The sequence below is a fragment of the Rhinolophus sinicus genome, linkage group LG14 (genome assembly GCF_036562045.2).
Source record: "Rhinolophus sinicus isolate RSC01 linkage group LG14, ASM3656204v1, whole genome shotgun sequence".
Classification (NCBI taxonomy): Eukaryota; Metazoa; Chordata; class Mammalia; order Chiroptera; family Rhinolophidae; genus Rhinolophus; species Rhinolophus sinicus.
Genome location: NC_133763.1, coordinates 24,991,015 through 25,011,818, shown reverse-complemented (window position 1 = coordinate 25,011,818; position 20,804 = coordinate 24,991,015). Strand labels below are relative to the sequence as shown.

At 36.8% G+C, this 20,804-nt stretch overlaps 1 protein-coding gene across 3 annotated transcripts in view; it reads right to left on the bottom strand.

Annotated features, from left to right (window-relative positions):
- The window catches only part of ST18 (ST18 C2H2C-type zinc finger transcription factor), a 109,035-nt gene that overhangs the window by 58,139 nt on the left and 30,092 nt on the right, over positions 1-20,804 (bottom strand). For 2 of the 3 annotated variants that reach the window (XM_074319326.1, XM_019712586.2), the window contains 2 exons: positions 11,804-12,000; positions 5,382-6,173 (listed from right to left, as the gene is read on the bottom strand). In XM_074319326.1, the coding sequence (XP_074175427.1) occupies positions 5,382-6,173; positions 11,804-12,000 (989 nt within the window). The remainder of the gene's footprint in view (positions 1-5,381; positions 6,174-11,803; positions 12,001-20,804) is intronic. The other variant, XM_074319327.1, reaches the window with a different exon arrangement.

Sequence of the window (20,804 nt, the reverse complement as noted above, 5' to 3'; positions counted from 1 at the left end):
CACTGCTATCTGTCACCATGTACATAAATTAATTCAAAATGGATCAAAGACCTCAGCATAAGACCTGAAACAGTAAACTGCATAGAAGAAAACATAGGTACTAAACTTATGGACCTTGGGTTCAAAGAGCATTTTATGAATTTGACTACAAAGGTAAGAGAAGTAAAAGCTACAATTCATGAATGGGACTATATCAAACTTGAAAGCTTCTGCACTGTAAAAGAAACTATCGACAAAATAAAGAGGCAACCAACAGAATGGGAGAAGATTTTTGCAAACAGTGCCTCCGATAAGGGGCTAGTATCCAAAATATACAAGAACTCATACAACTCAACAAAAAAAAACCAAACCACCCCATTGAAAAATGGGCAGAGGACCTGAAGAGGCATTTCTCCAAAGAGGACACACAAATGGCAAATAGACATATGAAAAAATGTTCAACGTCACTAATCATCAGAGAAATGCAAATAAAAACTACAACGAGATATCACCTCACCCCAGTTAGAATGACTGTCATCAACAAGACAAATAATAATAAGTGTTGGAGAGGCTGTGGAGAAAAAGGAACCCTCACACACTGTTGGTGGGAATGCAGATTGGTGCAGCTGCTATGGAAGGCAGTGTGGAGGTTCCTCAAAAAATTACGAACAGAATTACCATATGACCCAGCAATCCCTCTCCTGGGTATCTACCCAAAAAATCTGAAAGCATTTATACATAAAGACACGTGTGCTCCAATGTTCATTGCAGCTTTGTTTACGGTGGCCAAGACATGGAAACCACCAAAATGTCCTTCGATAGATGAATGGAGAAAGAAGTTGTGGTATATATACACCATGGAATACTGTTCAGTGATAAGATGAAACGGTACCATTTGTGACAACATGGATGGATCTTGAGAATATAATGCTAAGCAAAATAAATCAGACAGAAAAAGTAGACAACCATATGACTTCACTGATATGTGGTATATAAAACTGAAAACAACAATAGAACAAGACAAACAAATGGAGAAACAAAAACTCATAGACATAGACAATAATTTAGGGATTACCAGAGATTAAGGGGGTGGGGGGCTCTAGAAGAGGGTAAACAGGGTCTAATATATGGTGATGGAAAGAGATCTGACTCTGGGTGGTGAACATACAATATGAGATATAGATAATGTATTACAGAATTGTACACCTGAAATCTATGTAACTTTACAAAAATTGTCACCCCAATAAACTTTAATTAAAAAAATAAATTACAAAACAATGAAACTACCATATCTGAGAAATACCTCTCTGGCCTTGTCACTGTGGGTCCCTGGAAGCATGTGGCCCTAAGGCTCGGGTCCCAGCGGCTGGCTGTTCATAGACAGGTGTGGAATCTGCTCCAGTGAGTTAGTACAGGGAGTCAAGAATGCCATCTGGTGCCATGCCCAACTAATTGTCAGTGCTGCAGAGGCCCAAAATTTCAAAACCCCAGTGGGTTGTCATTTTGGATCAATATGCAGTGACTACAGAGAAGAAACTGTTGATTTTATTCTGAATGCAGAAACTAAAGAACGGAGGCAATAGGAATAAGGTTTGGCAAAGAATCGTTCTTGTGGGAGACTTAGAGAGAATGGAAATACAAAGAGTGGAGGCTGCCTTGAGTGGCCTGGAGAACAGAGTGCTGCCAAGAACATGGGGTGGGGGTGGGGATCACAGGTGCAGCCAGACAGGGAATAGGGGTACCTCCTAACACATTTTGTGAGGCTGCCATCGGACAGCAGCTTAGAGGGGGGGGGGGGCTGAAGATAAGCTTAGGGTTTTAATTTTCTGGCACACACAATGCTGAGGGTTAAAGTGTTCTATAAATATATAAAATAAACCAGGACTAACATGAATACCATGGAGGTTAGAGCTAACACAGAAGAGGCCTTCGTTAGATATTTTCATAATGGTGATTGAGATGGTAGATGAACTTAAAACAAATGCATTTATGTATGTCAAACTGCCCGCTCACTCTTGCATGGGATGATACCAGTCATTGGGGCAAGCCTGTCACTCAGCATTCTGGGTATTTAGAGGAACCAGAAGCAGAACAGGTATGAAAACCTCAGGGAAAGGACCAATGTGGAATGGAAGCAGCTGGAGGCTTCTCAGAACATGAGGTATGAGGAAGAGTGAACACACTTGACGCTGAGAGTGAGAATAAATAATCTGTATGATCCTGCTGCCAGAAAACTGCGGACGATGGAATCCTGAGCAGGGTCGATGGCATGTATGCTCCTGCTCCAAGCGAGGCACCAAGAGTAGGGCAATGTCACAGGAGGTGGCAGCTGTCTCCAGGGTCGAATACTGTGTTGAGCAGGCATGCCTCTGTGATAGCACGTCAATCCAGTTGTTGGATTATTAACGGTCCTGGGCAGATGGGCACAGCAGGTTGTATGTAATGCAATTATTTGGCAGCATGGTTTCAGCAAATGGGAGGAGCCAAGGATCCTTCAATTTATCATGCATGAGGGGGTCGGGTGCAGAGAGAAAAGAAAGCTTTAAGTTATGAGAAAGGAACAGTGGAAAGAGTTCCTTGAGCATCAGGCATTTTTGTTTAATGAGAGACAGGATTTAAATACCATGATTTCGAGAATGCACTCTGTTTTCTGTGACAAAGGGACATGTTAAGAGTTTTGACATGGTCTATGATTTATTGGATATATATTTTATTTAATCCAAAAATGTTGCAAAATTTCAAGTTGATCTGGGCATGTAATATCTGTAGACCACTAGTCAAAAATCTTTGAAGTTTGTTGATAGTGAAATATGAAAGTGAATTAGAAAAAAGGAGAAGTAATGTGTATTTTGGTGCCCTTCCTCTCTTGGATCTCATCCAGGTGAGACCACACTTCTAAACCACATTAAAAGGTTTGGCATCAAGCGTTTCTCCTCCTTGCCACACTATTTATCTACAGGAAGCCAGAGAGGGTGTGGGAGATAAGGCAGGGCTGGCACCTGACCAGGTGTGGTCCACTGACAGTCCATCATGCACCTTTGTCAGCAAGCCTCTTCTCTGTGAGTGAAAAAAAGATGCTGATGAAATGCTCTATAGGGCAGAACCTGTTTGCAAGATAAGAAGCAAGAGCTCCTGTGACTCTCAGACCTGGCTTTTCATCTTTGATTTTCTTTGTGGAATGCTACATAATGAAGGTGACCTTATATCCTGGTTTGTCTGGGACTGTCCTATTCACACTTGATATACTTGTGTTACTGTTCATATCACTCCCCCTCACTCTAAAAGTGTCCTTGGCTGTACAATAAATTGTATGATGACTACTTATGTTGTGACCTAAAGTCTCACTAAATGCTTAGTAGTAGCAACAGGAGAGCCAAACTTTTCTTTCATTTTAGAATTGCTGACTCATCTGAAGACTTGAGCAAAACGATATTTTAAAATCCTAGTGTTCTCTTCTTAACAGCAGAGTCACACACGCAAGGTGTATGGAAAATTAGGATGGTATTATGGAGAGCATGGCTCTCATTTAGGACAAGAAAAATGGAATGCATGCCAGAGAAAATAGTGCCTCTTAGTCAGCTGGCTCCAACATCTGGAACAAGGAACAGGAAGTGAATACTTAATTTGGATTCTGCAGGCATCCTCTGGGCTAAGCCTGCAGAGTTTCCCTGTATTGTGAGCTTCACATCTTTTTTCTTTCTTTTTTTTTTTTGTCTGTTTTATACCAGTGTGGTCTCCGTGTTGCATAGGCTTTTAACACCCCACGGCAGGAACTTACCCTACCCAATAAGACATACTATTGACTCATGCAGCCACATTAGTAATTTAGTAAGTCTCCAACTTGAAGTGTCTACAAGCCCAGATTCTATTTCTTTGTTAATTTTTGAAAACAAAAAATTTTAAAACTTCTACAAAAATGACCAAAGGATTGTCAAATATTTTAAGCTAAAGCACAAGTAGTTAAAGTTTCTCCAAATATTGGATTTTATTGGCTGGAAGTTATTAATTGTAAGATGAAACATCATTTTGTGTGCTAGTAAGAAGAAAAAAACTATTGAAAATTAAATCATGCCACACCCTTCTGATTTAAGAGATGTTGAAATGGGAAACTATGTATCCTAGAATGAATGAAATCAATTATATTGGAAATTATGGGTTGGAGGAATTTGAAGTAAATGTCATCTCTTTTTCTGATTTCATAGTTCATTAAAACATACACACACACACACACACACACACACACAGGTAAGTTCAACAGTTGCATATTAGTGGAATGCACAGTGCTAAATACAGTGTTAATATTCTGTCTCCATCCCAACACTGGCAATATATGTGCATAGCATTATCTTGCTCCTCACCATATGTCGTTATTTTATAAACTGCAAGAGAATATCTGACAAGATTGGAGGTGAGTACTAAACTGGTCTTAAAAGGACAAATTATATCATTTATTTCTGCATAAATATGAGTTATTGGAACATCTAAACCATACTAACACATTATTCTCATAAGCATTTTGGGGCCACAACCTTGATCTTCTCTAAGATACCCCTGCCCTAATTCTGTGGTTCTCAGACTTTAGGGTGTCCAAGACTCATCTTAGAAACTTGCTTTAAAAAAAAAAAATCAAGTTCTGGAAGAGTGAGCCTGATGGGATCTCGGAAATACCCATCTTCAATAGCCTTCTAGACACTTAAATATCACTATTTGGGAAATTCACTTAACTGCAGGAATCATCACCAAACCCACCTGGTACAAGGCTGGGAGGGCAAAGGAGGGGATTATCTTTATGAAAGAAGGACCACAATTTCCCTAAAGTCTGAGGAATAATTGTAGTCTACTCCAAGCACATTTTCTCTCTCATTCAAGTAGGCCCTGGGTTAGAGAACTTGTAAAAAGCATAGGCTTATAAAAGCATTGACATCCAGTTTTATTCTAAGAAGGATCAGGTAATCCTACCTGACTTGCTGGTAGTTTGACATTATTTTGAAGTTCAAAGGCAGTCAGATGGTTCCAGAAAGAGGGTGGGAAAGAAAAACTGAATTTTTGAAACTGATTTGACTAATACAATGATTTCAAATCCAATAATACTAATGTACTTCTAACATGTCCAATAAAGTGCTTTTTTAAAAAGTACTATGTATTTTTAAGAAGCAGTCAAATTAAAAGAAATAGAGGCAATGATCCTTTCATCGTGTGTGATAAAGTTCACTAGTAAGTTTAATCTGAGAACAATCTAGAAAGTAGGGGAAAAAAAGAAATTGTTTATTTTATAATATAAATTAGTTTTTAAATTGTAAGTTGTCAAAATACTACCTGGAAAAGGTAATCAAATCTTACTAATTTTTCCCCAAAACTTAAAGCAATTTTATTTCTAAAATAAATGGAAAGACATGTCTTACGTTTACTGCTAAAGATTTGTCTTCCACCCATGTCAATAACTTTGGTTTGCCTCCTTTCCCCTGCTAGGTGCTCCAGTAGAAACCTGTCCAGCTCTTTGTAGGTCTTGTGAAAAACACAACCTCGCTCAGCCTGCAGAGCAATTGCCTGCTCCAGCAAATTTAAGTTCCCCTTTGCTTTCTCCAGGTCAACAGACTCTTCTGTCATAGCTGCCAGGCACTGGTTATCATCTTCCTCAATCCCAGGGAATGCGGGCTGGGTTTTGCCATCCAGTGGTTCCATATGAGCATTCTGTAGGTCTCTCCTTTCTATTTCAGAATCACACCTGTTTTCACAAGAGATAAATTTGTCACCTTCAGTTTTTATTTCGGGAACTTCCAATAGGTCTTTTCTATTATTCACTAAAATATATTTTGGGCCTCTATGTGATTTGGTTTCTTCTGAGAAGTTGGAGCCACTGTCCCAACCATTCTCTGCGCTTCCAGTGTTACTTTCGTTGTCATCAGAGGAGCAGAACCTTAGTTGGGAGTCATCCATTTTGTCTTTTCCATCATTGGAATGAATCATAAAGCACTCATCTACTTCTTCACTCTCCGCTTTTAGAGATTGGATGCCACTGTCATTTAAGTTTTCATTTATGGTCTGAAGAGATGCATTTTTTTCAAATTTCCCCAAGTTCATTAAAGATTTGGCTATGAGCTCTTGGTAACAGCCATATCTGTCTTCCTTCCCTTTGGAGTTTTCTTGTACAGTTGAATGAATATTCTCATCCATAGGTTTTATCATGATTTCTTCTATGGAAAAATAAAACCAATATTTGAAAAACAAGAATAAATTTATTTAATAATTTAAAATTATTTTAAGAACTATTTTCAAAAAGAATTCAAGGAAATTATATATATATGTATATATATATATATATATATATACATATATATATATGAAATATGTGAGTATGTAGGGTCTGTCGATTTTTTAAAACATTGGGAGAAAAGTATATATCCTCTTAAGACAAAACAAAACTTACACCTTAATATTCTGAGAATTACCTTTAAAAAAATGAGCGATTAGAATTTTCAGTATATTAAGGTCTAAGTGCGTCTAGGGTACTGAAGTAGATACATAACAATAACAGACTGCTAACAGTGAAATTATTGTTACAGTACCTCTTATATTTGCAAATCTTAGCCACCTAGAATGAAATCAAATATACATAATACTATACATTATAAAGGAAATATTCATAAGATTTCTCTGTTAGCATGACAATATATTTTCAAAGCTTATGTGGTTTATGTTTTATGTCTTTTATCTTCATACTTTCAGATTTTATGGAATGTTAGCTAAAATACATCTACATAGAGATGATAATTTAAAAAATTCTGAAGCTTTCAAGACTTCCTGACCACTCATAATTGTCATATGAAAATTCCATGTTGAGGAAAATGCACACAAATGGGAAAATTAGCATGATCAAATAATATCTTAAAAAGTAACACATTTTCTGGTCTGGTACTTGTGTACATGTGTGTAAAAAGGAAATGAGACAAGAGATGGGGATGGTTGGAGGATGTTGAATGTTACCTAGTTCTCGGTACAGGGCCAACTGGCATCTTGACAGTTAAGTAGGCCTGTGACAAGCTCCCAACAGCCAATCTGTCTAGGATAGTCCACTGGATCTCTGCGGTCTCAGTACAGTTATTAGTGTCACCCTCTTTCACTCTCTGCACTGGCCCAGTTGGGGTGACAAGATTGTACGTATATATATGTCAGCCTACTAAGCCTGTCCCAGTGCAAACACACTAATTAAGGGTACAGATTCTCTGGTGACCTAACCCTGGCCCAGCACGAGGTGTAGTCTAGGGAGCATGGCACCCAGAAGCAGGACCATTTCTGTGTCTCAAAAGGCAGGGTGGGGGAAGGGAAACACAAAATAATAAGCCCCCTTAAAGACTGCTAAAGATACCAAATGAAGTGCATTCTGTGTTAATAAACATCTCTGGAGGGAAGAAAAGCACAGCCATCCTGTGTGAGGATTGAGAGAGAGGGTGTCTGTGTGGAAGACAATGTGTCTTTTTTCGTCTCGTTTAATTTTTTATAAACATTGTCTCTGACAAGGACACTCAAAAATACATCTCCATCATCTTCCTTTCTGGTAATTATCTCCCTAAATCAACACTGGACTGCCAGGATCAAGTAAATATTGCCATAGTAACTAAAAGCATTTTTGGATGAAGGGAAGAATTTAGTACAACACTAGCCCCTTTAAATAATACTGATTATAGGGTGCAGTCTTTTGTTGGGATCTATTCAACATAAAATGAAAAATTTAACATTTTACTTCCTAGAAAAGAGGCTGGATAAACAAGCACATAATATTTGATAGGATGGTCTACCCTCTTCTGAATTCATATCAGAGGAACTCCAGGTTTAAATAATATATTAAACATAGTCTAAAATGCAAATGAAGTTTTTCTCAATATCACGGTTGGCGATTAAGAGAAAGTGTAAAGGGTTATGATAATTTTAAAGTATTATGAACTACAGAAAACAAATAAAAAGCATTTTCAGTGAATATGCTCAATTCATTGAACTATTCTCTCACTCCACTTAACTACCCACATGTGTACAATAATGATTTATAGACATTATACCTAATTATGCATATTTGGGCTGTGTTAGAGTGCTAACAAAAGCTCCAGAAAGCAACAATTACCTCTGTTGCTTAGCTACATAGTTTAAAATATTCTTATTAAGTGCAGATCACCAGAGAGGCGGGAGTGACAAAAATGCACATGTGCACGACAATGCATTTCACTGTGCTGCTGCCAACTGCTAGCATTTTGGGTCATTTCCAGTTTACATAATTGTTTGGTTCAATTGTGTGTTATATACTAAAAGAAAATATTTATTAATTGTTCTTCAGGAAAAAAAGGAGTCCTGCCGATAGAGGTGCCTACGTGCATCTCACACGATGGTTTCCAGGGATGCTCTGCTAGCCTACAAACCAACTTTCTATGTATTCACCTCTCCCTGGCTTTCACTGTAATTTTAAGTAAAAAAAAAAAAAAAAAAGTTGAGTGAGCTTTTGAAACTGACAGATCTGTGACAAGGCACTTGTTTCTTCTAGCTTTGTAATTGGCTGCCTACTTTTTTTATGCTATTATGTTTTTATTTTCCCCAGTGGCCTACTGATTTACCTTCTGCTTTTGCCATCAAAATAACTAAAAGATCCCTGCCTTTAGAATTAGAGGGACCTTGGTTTAATTCTGGGCCTGGTGTTTATCTCTGCGCAAACTCTGCAGGTCCCGTAACCTTTCTGATGCTGCTGTCCTCACTCTCACAGTGAGGCACACTGGTCAGATGGGAGCACATGGAAAGCAAATAACAACCAACAGGTTTTCAGTAAACAATGACTCTCTTCTCCCTTACTATTTTAGAAGATAGTAATGGCAGAGGAAATGTAGGACCCTCCACATAAGTGAGATGGGGCCTGTTTATCATTTAGAATAAGCAGTGAAATTGAGCCCCGTGAAAGGGCACAGTCCATAGTGCAAGGAAGGCTCAGCCCAGGTCACCACCCATGCCACACATGCTATGGCAAAGCTCACCAACTGTCTGGGGAAACTGGAGGGTCAATGCACAATGAGCAATAGGAAGGGGAAACCGCTATGGCTGTGAGGTTCAGAGACTGGGGTCGTGTGGCTGGCCCAGCACCACCTGCCTGTGTGACTTGAACAGACCCATGTCTTCTGAGTCCCTGATCCTCATCTTCAATCTGAGGATAATCCAATGATCCAATGACTAGATGATCCAAAGGCATCTTAGGACAATAAACTCATGTGTTCCTGACATGGTGTTCAAGTCTTTATTTTGTTTAATCTGCATAATAACTCTAAAAAAGGTACTTTCTACTCCATTTTACAGAAAGGAAACTATGCTTCTAAAGAGCTAAAGGCTTGCTCAAGATCACACAGCTGGCCAACAGGGGGGGTGAAATTCAGAACCAGGGCCAGGGCCTCCCAGCTCTATGCTTGTCCCTCTGTAACAAGCTAACCCCCAGATCCCACAACCTACAAATGTTATATGTCATGGGCGATGTTTACAAAGTACAGCAACTGTCAGGAGAAACTGTTCAGAATACAAACGACTATTATTTTCAAAAGTTTGAATATTTTCAAAAGTGAATTTATGGAAAGATATTAGAATACAATTGACAGCTAACTCTCAAAGAAAAACAATGATCACTAAATTATAAATAAAAATATATAAAAACAAATACAACAACAAAACAAAAACTAGCAAATAAACCCACATCTACTTTCTTAATACCACAACAATATAGGTCAAGAAATTCCTAGTGTCTGCTTCTGGGGACAGTCAGAGAGTTGGGCAGTTACCAAGGACAACCCTTTCTCAGTCCTGAGTGCAATTTCAAAGTGTAAGGGAGATTCAAGGGTCTGGAGCTAACACTTTCCTTGAAGAGTGAAAAAATAAACACCATTTTTGCCTAATATGTGAAAGTTCACATTTGTTTAATTGCTTTAAACCAAAGTCTCTACTCTGAGGTGTCTGGTAATCCTAGAAGGCCTATACTAATGGATTCTTGCACGTATATCAGCTGTTCTGCATTAAAACAACTTAAACAAAAGAAAATCCTCTAAAAATCACAACATATTTTGACTTTGACTCCTTCAGTATAACTGGATTTCGTTATAATTAGATTTTTGTTCTGTTTCTATAATTATCTGAGTTACTTTTATAGATAAATTAGTTCTCCAGGCCTCTTTAATATGTAAATCTTGCTGGGAAGAAAAGCCTTAAAGAAGTAAATTGTCTTTCAAAGTTCTAAAATTTGAGTGGCTTGTCTCTTATTTGCTATTTGTTGAGAGATAATATGGGTTAAAAGTATCATCTCAACCCCTTGTGCTCCTATAACTGACAGATTTTCCTTAATCATGAGCATGTGGCTATAAACTGGGGACTCTACACTGGGTTAATGTCACTGTTAGGTGACCCTTCTTTTTCTTGTCTGCATTGGGAAAGTGTGCACTTGTCCTACCTCCTGGTAGTACTTTGCAAACTTGTCTTATCTTTGCCCCAGTTAAGGTGTATCTGCTCAGTTTTGTTCATCATCCTTAATGTCCTTGAAAGACAGTCAGTTGACAGTATGGTCTGCAGTTTTGCCATCAAATGGACACAAGCTCATGAGCTTAGCTTTCATGAGCACTGTATTTTCTCTTCATCATCTGAACTGCCTGCTGAAGACACAATTGGGCACACACCTGACCAGGTAAAGACATTGGGGTACCCAGAGTACTCCAAGAGATGAAAAGTCCTTACACTGGGCTTGGGCACTAACTTACTCTCTTTCCCTCCAGAGAGTGAGGGAGAACGTGCTCAAAGACTGAAGACAACTTAGAGTTTTTCTCTTTTGACCAGAGATAGGAGCATCTGTGGCCTGTAATTTCTGGAAATGTGACTTTGTGATTTAACATTGTAGAAACTTAGCCCAGTCTACTTTCTAAAGGTAGTCAGAGCTTGGAGATAATTAGATTATGGAACATGGTTATCTGGGAAATAATTTTTTGGTTGTTCTTCAATTTCAGCCTCATGCACAAAGTAGTAGGTGATATTCTGACTCCTGGAGCACTGACTACCAGGGACTAACGGAACTAACTGTGAACTGGGTAGAAACACATCCTAAATTTTTGAAATAGTAACTATATATCACTTAGCATGCAAAAGCACTTGATTAATGATTGAAGAATTGAATTAATGAAACATGATGTGTGCCTATAGGTAAATTAAAATGATTTATTTGGGAAATAATGGCCACAGTGATAAATTTTCTATAATGTATCATTTTCTGAATGAAGGAGACTCTAAACTGCCAAATTTAGGTCTCTTCTGCCATCCATTGCTATAAATATTTATTTTAAAAATGTTGAAAATATTAAGGTCACAGTCCACTGGCATTGGTCAATGGTGTTATCATCAATTATATTTGGGAGGGGGGGCGTAAATTATACTACATGTTTATAAAACAAAAATACAAAAACAAATGTTTTATTAATATGTCATATGTTGAAGCTTAAATGTGTCCTTTTATTTTGAATGGTTCTTTCAGGCATTAGTTATCCATCCTATTAGGGAGTCAAGATACTCTGCAACATTAAGGCTTAGTACCTTTTATTTTCTTCAGAAAGGTCAAGGACCCTCTGGTGCTTATCTTTAGATATTCCACAGTTACTGATAAAAAAAATTGGCCCTCAGTAAATGGATGCTGAGTGAAATTAAGTGTTTGGTTTGTTTCCAAATTGGAATATGGTTTGAACCACACAGACTGTATGTTCTACAGAAATTAAGGCTGAGTCTTTGGTGCTAGGGCATATGAAAAGTTTAGGGCACTCCTCCTTGCTACCTGTGGTAGGTTGGTTGTTGGTTTCCAGAAGACCATCCTCCTCCTCTGCTTCAGTCCTGGTGTCACGCTCTTTGCAGTCCATGTTTGGGCTGTAGTGTCGGGGCTTCATTAGCAGGGATTTTCTCTTGTTGACCGGGACACCCGGAGCCTGTTCTTCAGCTCTCCTCTTCTTCACCATGGAACAATCATATGCAGCACTGTGGTGATTGAGAATGTGGTATTATAAATCAAGAACTTGGTAAAATAGTTTACTGCTATTTGCCCTTTGACTTTACTGAAGTATAATCTAAACTCTGTGGAAACTTGGTCCTAAAGGTTTAGGGTTCACTTTTGGCACTAACAACCCATCCATTGAATAAGCTGTGGATTCTATTTTACTGCCTATCAAAATAGTTTTAAAAAAATCATCCTTAATCCTGAGTAAGCATATGTTAATCTGTGCTTTGCTTGGCACTATACTAAATAACTAGGGAGGGATGAAACAAGATTTGACTGGTTTGCTAATCCTAAGAAACAACTAATGTGAAAAATATACCACCAGATAAAACAAAGCAAAACAAAACAAAACAACAACAAAAAGTGTCCAGTATGGATAAATCACAAGGTTCTTCAATAGCTGTTTGCTACCCAAACTATTTATCTCTGCCACAGTTGCATATCAAACTTTAGATGCCACTTTCTGAGCTTTGACTTGAAAGAAAGAAGCATAAAGGGAGGGGACAAGTTATGAACATTCAATCAACCCATGTCCAGTCACACACACACACACACACACACACACGCACACACACAAAAGGTGAAAAGATGCTACATGGAATTTTGCTTTTTGATTCTTACCAATTTGGTACAAAGAACAAACACATAAAAGGAAGAGAAATAAGATTGGAATTCACAAAAATGGACAGCAGTTTATTCTTACTCCTCTTCTCATATGGTTTTATTTGGATATGCTCCTGAGGGTGGCCCTTTCAGAATGGATTTTTTTTTTTTTTACACACAGCTCTCTCAGAATTAATGTAGATCATTCTATGTATTGAAGTTAACACGAACATTCTCTTGGCAAGATCCAGCAAACCAGAGGGTTTAGCCAACCGTGTGAGTCTATGAGAGATATTTATTAGATGCTCTAGGAACAAACTTGCAACAGCTTTATATGAAAAGATTCAGAGGAGAGAATCTTAGACTCAGAGCAGTAAGATATTACTTACTCCATTACTAAAAATGATGAAATACTCAGTAATATTGCTAAATAGACAAAGGCCTTAAATTGTTCTCTTAGAAACATCAATGCAAAGATGGTGGCCCATTCATGAAAATTATTTTATTATTATCACAGATGAAAACTTCAGAGGAAAAAAGTGCTATTCCTTCTAGGAGAAAAAAATGATTCCAGAAAGAGAGATAATTCAAGAGGCATAGAAATTTCTAAAATAAGATTAAAAATAGGAGAATTTAAAATTATTCTGAGGGAGCAGTGTAGTTACTAAATAAACAAACATGCTTTTGCAAAATTTCTTTGATGAGCTCAAATTAAAAGTGACCATGTACAGAATATGGAGCAAAAGAGGATATAACCAGATAACCATGACAGCAAACACATGCCTTTAAAAGAAGACTGCAGCAAATGAAGACCTACATGGCCTGAACCTGCCAGTTTGTCAAGGAACATTAGTCTATAACATGCAGTTATAAAGTAATGAAAGTGAGCACAGAGAAGCAGAACTGCTTTACACTTGCCTCCTTTGCCAAGGAGATTGACCTTTGAAGGAGGAGGGACAGAAGAAACATATCAAAAGGAAATAAATTTCTTAGTCATGTGAAATGAGTTCAAGAAGTTCCCTAAACTATTACAGTTAAAGTCTCCTAAATCAAGTGAGTTTCCATCAAAGATACTCAGAAAATACACAAGTAAGACCAGTAAACCATTATCTCAAACCAAAAGGATTTACATAAAATGAGAGAGGCTTCTGGCAAATATTATTCAGATATTAAAACAGGGAAAGAAAGTGGAAAGAGGCTGAGAAAGTTTATGAAGATGAAGATTTTTCAGTGTCAGAAAACACTGATTAATGATACCTGGGTCTCTAAAAAGAACTGGTCAGTCAGAAAAAATTCATTTCTTTCTTTAATGGTTGGGGTGATGAATGAGGCTGCACGTCTACCTGTAAGATACTTACAAACTTTGTGATGTTAATATTATTATCCAAATTTACTTATAAAGACAAAATACATTCCCGAAATCCCATATCTGGTAGTTGGTGGTGCTGATATTTGAATCCCACTCTGCTGGGCTCCAACGCTCATGCTCTCCCTTTCATGTTGCCAGATTAGAACAATTAATTTGGGTAATTTCCATCTGCATTTGACAACTGGGTGAAGTAGTACCTGGATAAATGAGTCACTTCTCTAAGTGGAAGGAAGTTGCCTATTACAGGGCTTTATCAGGTGCAGATATATATGACATTCATTAGATCTGGAGATGCTATTGAGCTGCAGCAATGAAAAACATGTTGCAAAATGTAATTAAGACACTCAAAATGTCCATATCTGGAACAGTAGAATGAAACTAATGAGATGACATTTAATGGTAATAAAAATCAAGTTCAGTACTTGGGTCCAAATGATAACTGTGCAAGGAGGAAACATATAAAGTTTTATCTTAAGGATTAGGTTGGTGCAAAAGTAATTGCAGATTTTGCAATTATTTTTAACCTTTTAAACCACAATTACCTTTGCACCAACCTACAAATTTAGCTTAAAATAAATTATTGTGTTTGATATTAACTGTGTATGAATTTCCTTAAATAATATATTAGCTGTGCAATCTGTGACAAACAATTGAATTTTTTGGAACATCAAATTCTTTATCCATCAAACATGGATAGTTCTTTTTATATCACAAGTTGTAGATAAAGTAGATAACTTCTGTGCTGGTAAGGACAAAAATAGGTCAACTTAGAGCTGTTCTGACTCCCAGCTCAGTGCTCTTTGGACTCCATCAACCTCAGGCTGATGTCGCTACTATGCAACCTCACAAATGCTCTCCCTGGCACACTGTGCAGACATACGCATAATTGTATGTCCATGAATGCATGTTCTTTTTTTACATATTATTTATATTTACATAAATTATGTTAGATTTATACATAACATTTTCTTTAAATCTCACACTCTGTACATTTTTCTCCATTGCAAAGTAGCCATGGCCCAGGCAGCATTTGAAGCTAAAATGAAAGGACTTATAATAAATATTACCCTTTGTGTGTGCATGGAAAATGGTCCCTTTCTCTAGTTTTCCCTGAGGGCACACTATTTTGGCTTTATTGTGACACTTCACTGTGACACTGCAATGAGGGAAAGCCATGCTTTACATGTCACTGAAAGAAATGCCACAAATTGCTAACATATCTTCTCAAGGTTGCCAGAAATAATTTCCACTGGGTTGTGCTTTCCCATCTGTGGAGCTCGGAAATGTTAAGGAAATAAATGAGCTCTATTATCTATATTTTTCTAGTAGATGAGAAAGAAAGAGAGAAAATACACTCACCACTGCATTTATTGTTCTATTCAATCAAACTGTTGCTTTAAACATTCAGAGTCCTCCAGGGAACTTTATCAATACACCAAATACCTGTCAACACTATATTTCATATCTGTGGTTTTTGTTTTATTAAAATATCTTTAAAGGATCTGTATTTTTACCCAAGGGAAATTTTTAGTTACATATTTGAGAAATGCTTCCATTTAGAAACTCAAATTCTAATTTGAAATCATACTCCATTTGATGAAAACGTGTGGGTAAAATATTATTAAAAAATGACTGAGGAAAACAACAATTAAATAACATTAATAATATACTTAGTGCTGGAATTGTGTTTAGAAGTCAAATTCATTAACCCTTCAGGTCTCAAAAAATATAACAAATTAGGAAACTGTGAAACCCCAAAATCTGTCCAATAAGAACTGGGCTCCAGAACAGTTTTTCAGCTTATTTTCCACAGTAATAAATTCTCAGTGCAAGTTACTAGAAGATATGTAACAAATTTTTTAAAATGTAGCTTCAGCAATAGATATAGTCTGAGCATACCCGCACCCCCAAAGAATATAACAGAAAAATAAATGAAAGTTATTAATCCCTGAAACCAAGGAAACTATTTGCATGCTCTAGTATTTCCATGGAAAATTCATAGTGGGTATTCCTACTGGTTTCTTGTAATTAGGCAGAATACTACAGACTCATTAAAAGGGATCAGGAACTATGAATTTGAATGAAGAAAGAAAAAAACACACACAAAGGTCTGATGATTAAATAAGAAAAAAATAAACTATTATTTTTTCAGAGACACGATTGAGGAAAACCAAAAATAATCTACAGATAAAATATTAAAATAAGGAAGCAAATTTAGTGAGGGCATTATTAAAAACGTATTTGAACTTCTATAAACCAGCAATAAAAAAATTATGAAAATAATAAAAAATGTAAAACCACTTATAATACATAGAAGTAAGAAATACTTAGGAATAAATATAACAAAGGACGTGTAAAACTCATATAAAACAAATAACATTTTGAGAAAATTAAAGAAGACTTAAGTAAATGGAGAAATATAAAATGTTCATGGAATAAAAGACTCAGTATTGCAAGATTTCAATTCTCTCAAATTTATCTATTACATTCAATGCAATCCCAAATAAAATCTCTAGAATAATTTTCTGTTTAGAAATTAATAAGTTAATTCTGAATTTGTATGAAAATAAAAAGAACCAAGAACAGCAAAGACCATCTTGAAGAAGAATGACGACAAAGTTAGAAGAGTTACAGATTTGGATGTCAAAGTTTATCATTAATCTGTAGCACTTAAGATGTGGTGTTATTGGTGCAAGCATAAACAAATAGACAAATGGAACAGAACAGACGTTCTATCTTTCGGGTCCAGAAATAAGCCCACGCATATGAGACCTGGCAATTAAGTTTGAGAACTTGTTGCAACAATGTTGCTAAACTTTTTTTTATATCAGAGGGATTATTCATTATAAATTTGAACCAACTGGACAAACAGTTAACCAAGTTTACTATTTGGAAGTACTGAAAAGGCTGTGTGAAAAACTTAGACGACCTGAACTTTTCGCCAACAATTCATGGCTCTTGCATCACAACAATGCACCAGCTTACACGGCACTGTCTGTGAGGGAGTTTTTAGCCAGTAAACAAATAACTATATTGGAACACCCTCCTTACTCACCTGATCCCAGTGACTTCTTTCTTTACCCAAAGAGAAAGGAAATATTGAAAGGAAGATATTTTGATGGCATTCAGAACATCAAGGGTAATACGATGACAGCTCCGATGGCCATTCCACAAAAAGAGTTCCAAAATTGCTTTGAAGGGTGGACTAGGAATTGGTGTCAGTGCATAGCTTCCCAAGGGGAGTACTTCAAAGGTGACCGTAGTGATATTCAGCAATGAGGTATGTAGTACTTTTTCTAGGATGAGTTCATGAACTTAATTGTCAGCTCTTGTATATGGTAAATTTATGACAAAGGTGTCACTGGGGAAAGGATTATTTCTTCAATGAATAACACTAGCTTAACTGGATATCTAGCTCTAAAAAAAAAGTCTTGCCTTCTACCTTACGACAAAGAATTTCAGAAGGATTTTGGATTTAGAACATGCACTGTAAAACAATAAAACTTCTAGGAAAAAATGTGAGGCAACATTTTCACGACTTTAACAAAGATTTCTTAACCAGTTTACAAAATCCACAATTCAAAAGAAAAAAAATCCTGATAAAGTAGACCACATTAAAATTAAGTTTTTATTCACCTAAAGATAACCAGTAAATGGAGCTTCCTATCAATATTCTGTTCTTGATGTGTTTACATAAGCATGTTCAGGTTGCAAAGATTCATTGAGCTCTTTTCTTTATGATATATACGTGCATATATATGTATATATATATGTGTATATATATAAATACATACATATATATATATATATATATATATATATATATATATATATATTACAATACTCTTCAAAACAGTTTTTAAAAGACCAATAAGAGTGAAAAAAGTAAGCCACAGAGTGGGGAAAAATATTTGCAATTCATATATACTATATATATATGTACTCTAAATAATCATTATATAAGGCAATATGCACTCTAAATAATCATTATATAATGCTATATCCTGGATAATTTGAATAGATGGGTCCAAGAACTAAGATGAAATTAGGAGTGGCTTGGTTTCCCAGCCTCTCAGTCACTAACCCGAAGGATTTGTACATCCCTTGCTCCAAATCTTGGCTCTGTGGGTCTAATGATCATAGTCCCCAAAAGGAGAACACTTCCACTGGGGTACATAGTATGAGTTCGAATAAACTTTAAACTCTGACTGCCTCTCAGTCACTTGGACTTCTTGTGTTTAGAGATCAAAAGGCAAGGAACAGAGTCAACATCCCGGCAGGAGTAATTGACCCTGATCATTGGGACTAGGAAGGTTGCCATTCCATTTTGGTGACAGGGAAGAATACATTTGGCACTCAAGTGATCTGCTGAGGTGACTCCTACTTCTTTCTGGCACACACTTGACAGCAAATCAACATGTCCTGCAGCCAGAGACTCTGAAAGTCATGGTGACCAGGGTCTCAAATCCCTTAAGGATGAAGGTCTGAGTCAGGCTGCCAAGTAAACCATCTAGATTAGCAGAGGTACTTGGCAAGGATGAAGAGATTGAATAGAAGAGTAAATAGGCAGTGAACTTAATATGCAAAGTAAGTGAATTTGAACTGTGAAAAAGTACACTGTAGTGGATACTGTGGCATGCCACTAACCCCTCCCCACTGCAGGACTAAGGTATTAATTTCCCCCACCTGATGAGAGTGTTGGAAGCTAATGGATCTTAGCTGAATCCATTTCTGGGAATTGCCCTCAGTCAGAGAACGCTCTACCTCCAAATCACAGCCTCATGGGGACAGCCCATATTCAACCTTGCCTTAAGACAGAAAAAACTGTGAAGAGCAATTTCAGCCCCAGAGCTCCCAGTAAGAATGGCTGAGACTTGTGCTGCAATTGTGTTATAATTCAACTTCTCACACTGCCCAGTCCTGCTTCCTTTTCTGCTAACAGGTATTGATGTCAAGAGCATGCCTCCAAAAGCATTGTGTCAAAATTCCTGTCTCAGTCTGTTTTTCAGGGAACCTAACGTGGGGCAAGGGCAGGTAGTAGTGGCTAGGCTAGAAGAGCTGGGAGCTTTGGAGCTCGCTCTTGACCTACAGGACTTAGATACAGTCCCTCTTATAGTCTGTTCTGATGGTCTAGAAGGTACATGATCATGGCTGCAGTTTTTGTTTTTTGCTCTTTGCTCCATTTGAAGCAAAAGAAGGAGACAGAATTCATTATTGTTCATTTAGGAAGCCAAGAGATATTGATGCATTTGACTTAAAAGACCAATGGTGGAGAAATATGCTATTTTATTTGACAAAACAGGGTATTATTTTGACATATGGTTTTCATATTGCTCTACTGGGATATCCATCTGGGGTGAATCTTTATCATTGTATTTTCAATTTTAAAATCTGAAATAGATTGACATATTTCAGTGACTTTTCCAAGGAGTTTATTATCTCAGTATAACAAAACATATAAAAATGTGAGACATGACCTGTCTTTGCTAAGAACTCATAATCTAACTTATGGAAAGAAAGTAAACACAAGACAACAATAACTAATAAGAGAGAATACGCAATTAAATTTGAAATGAGAGACACAGGAAATGTGAGAGAGCTAGGTCAGAAATGAAGTAGACAGGATGGGTACTCTTCTCCATGTGTTTTAACAGATAAGCTTCCTTTTAATGATCTAAAATACCACCTACTGAAATCTAAAAACCTCATTAAAAAAAAGAAAATGTAGTCTTAATATTATGCTTTAGGAAGTTGAGCCTTCAATATTTCCTCACTGCACATTTCACAAAATGAACAAATTATCCTAAATGCCTAAATCATTTCTGGTAAGAATTTATGCAATGTATAGTCATTTGTCCCCCATACATGATGTCACATGAGATGCAATGCTATATTCTCTCTGCATTTTTTAATTGTTTTAATTTAGGAGGTGGTCACTTTGCTTCCTAAAGCCCTCTGACCCAGCACTCTGTGCTGTGGATACCCTGACAATTGGCAACCTGCAACAACTATTTGACTGCACTTTAAGGAAATCAGGAGACAGCAGCCTGGGTAAAAGTTAAAGTCACATGTTCATTTGAAAGAAGGCTCATGATTTCTAAGAGAGTTAAAGGCTATCATAAATGACAAATTTATTTTTATGCAGTGAGGATTATAGAGATATTGTTCATTCTTCAAGCACAGTCCCTGAAGTTCATAAGTCAGCTCTCTCAGCTATGTTTTAGAAACTTGTGACCATGCTCATATTTACAGAGCTATGCCAAGCTATAGCATGCCCAACAGTAAACCTATAATTTAAGCTTCTCCTATTACTCTTGTCATAAATTCATCAAAGTTGTTGCTATTTATCAATGGTTGGTTTGCTGTTATGGAACACTGATTACACTGGCAAGGTTATTTGATAACATCAGGTTTATTAGAGGGGAGAATTTTTTTTCCCATAAGGCCAGAGCTAATAGATGTTTTCTCCTTATTTAATTGGGATTAAGTTTTATGAATGATTAATTAATTGCATAATATTCACACCAGTTTTTTCATAAAAGAGCCACATATTAATAATGATGATGATAATAATAGTAGTAATAATAATAAAAATTTGCTCTAAATCGTGAGGTAATAGTTAAATGGAACTAAGAACACTTCCCACAAATCTCCTGCTGCCCTCCTGTGCCAGATGAACATATCCTCCTTTGGGATGTCCTTCCAGCAACAGTGTCAAGACACATTGCTTCTATGCCACATAGTGTTTGACATTTAGCATGAGTATAAAACATAACCCTCTGAATGGTAATTCTTTCTCCTAGTAACCTGGAA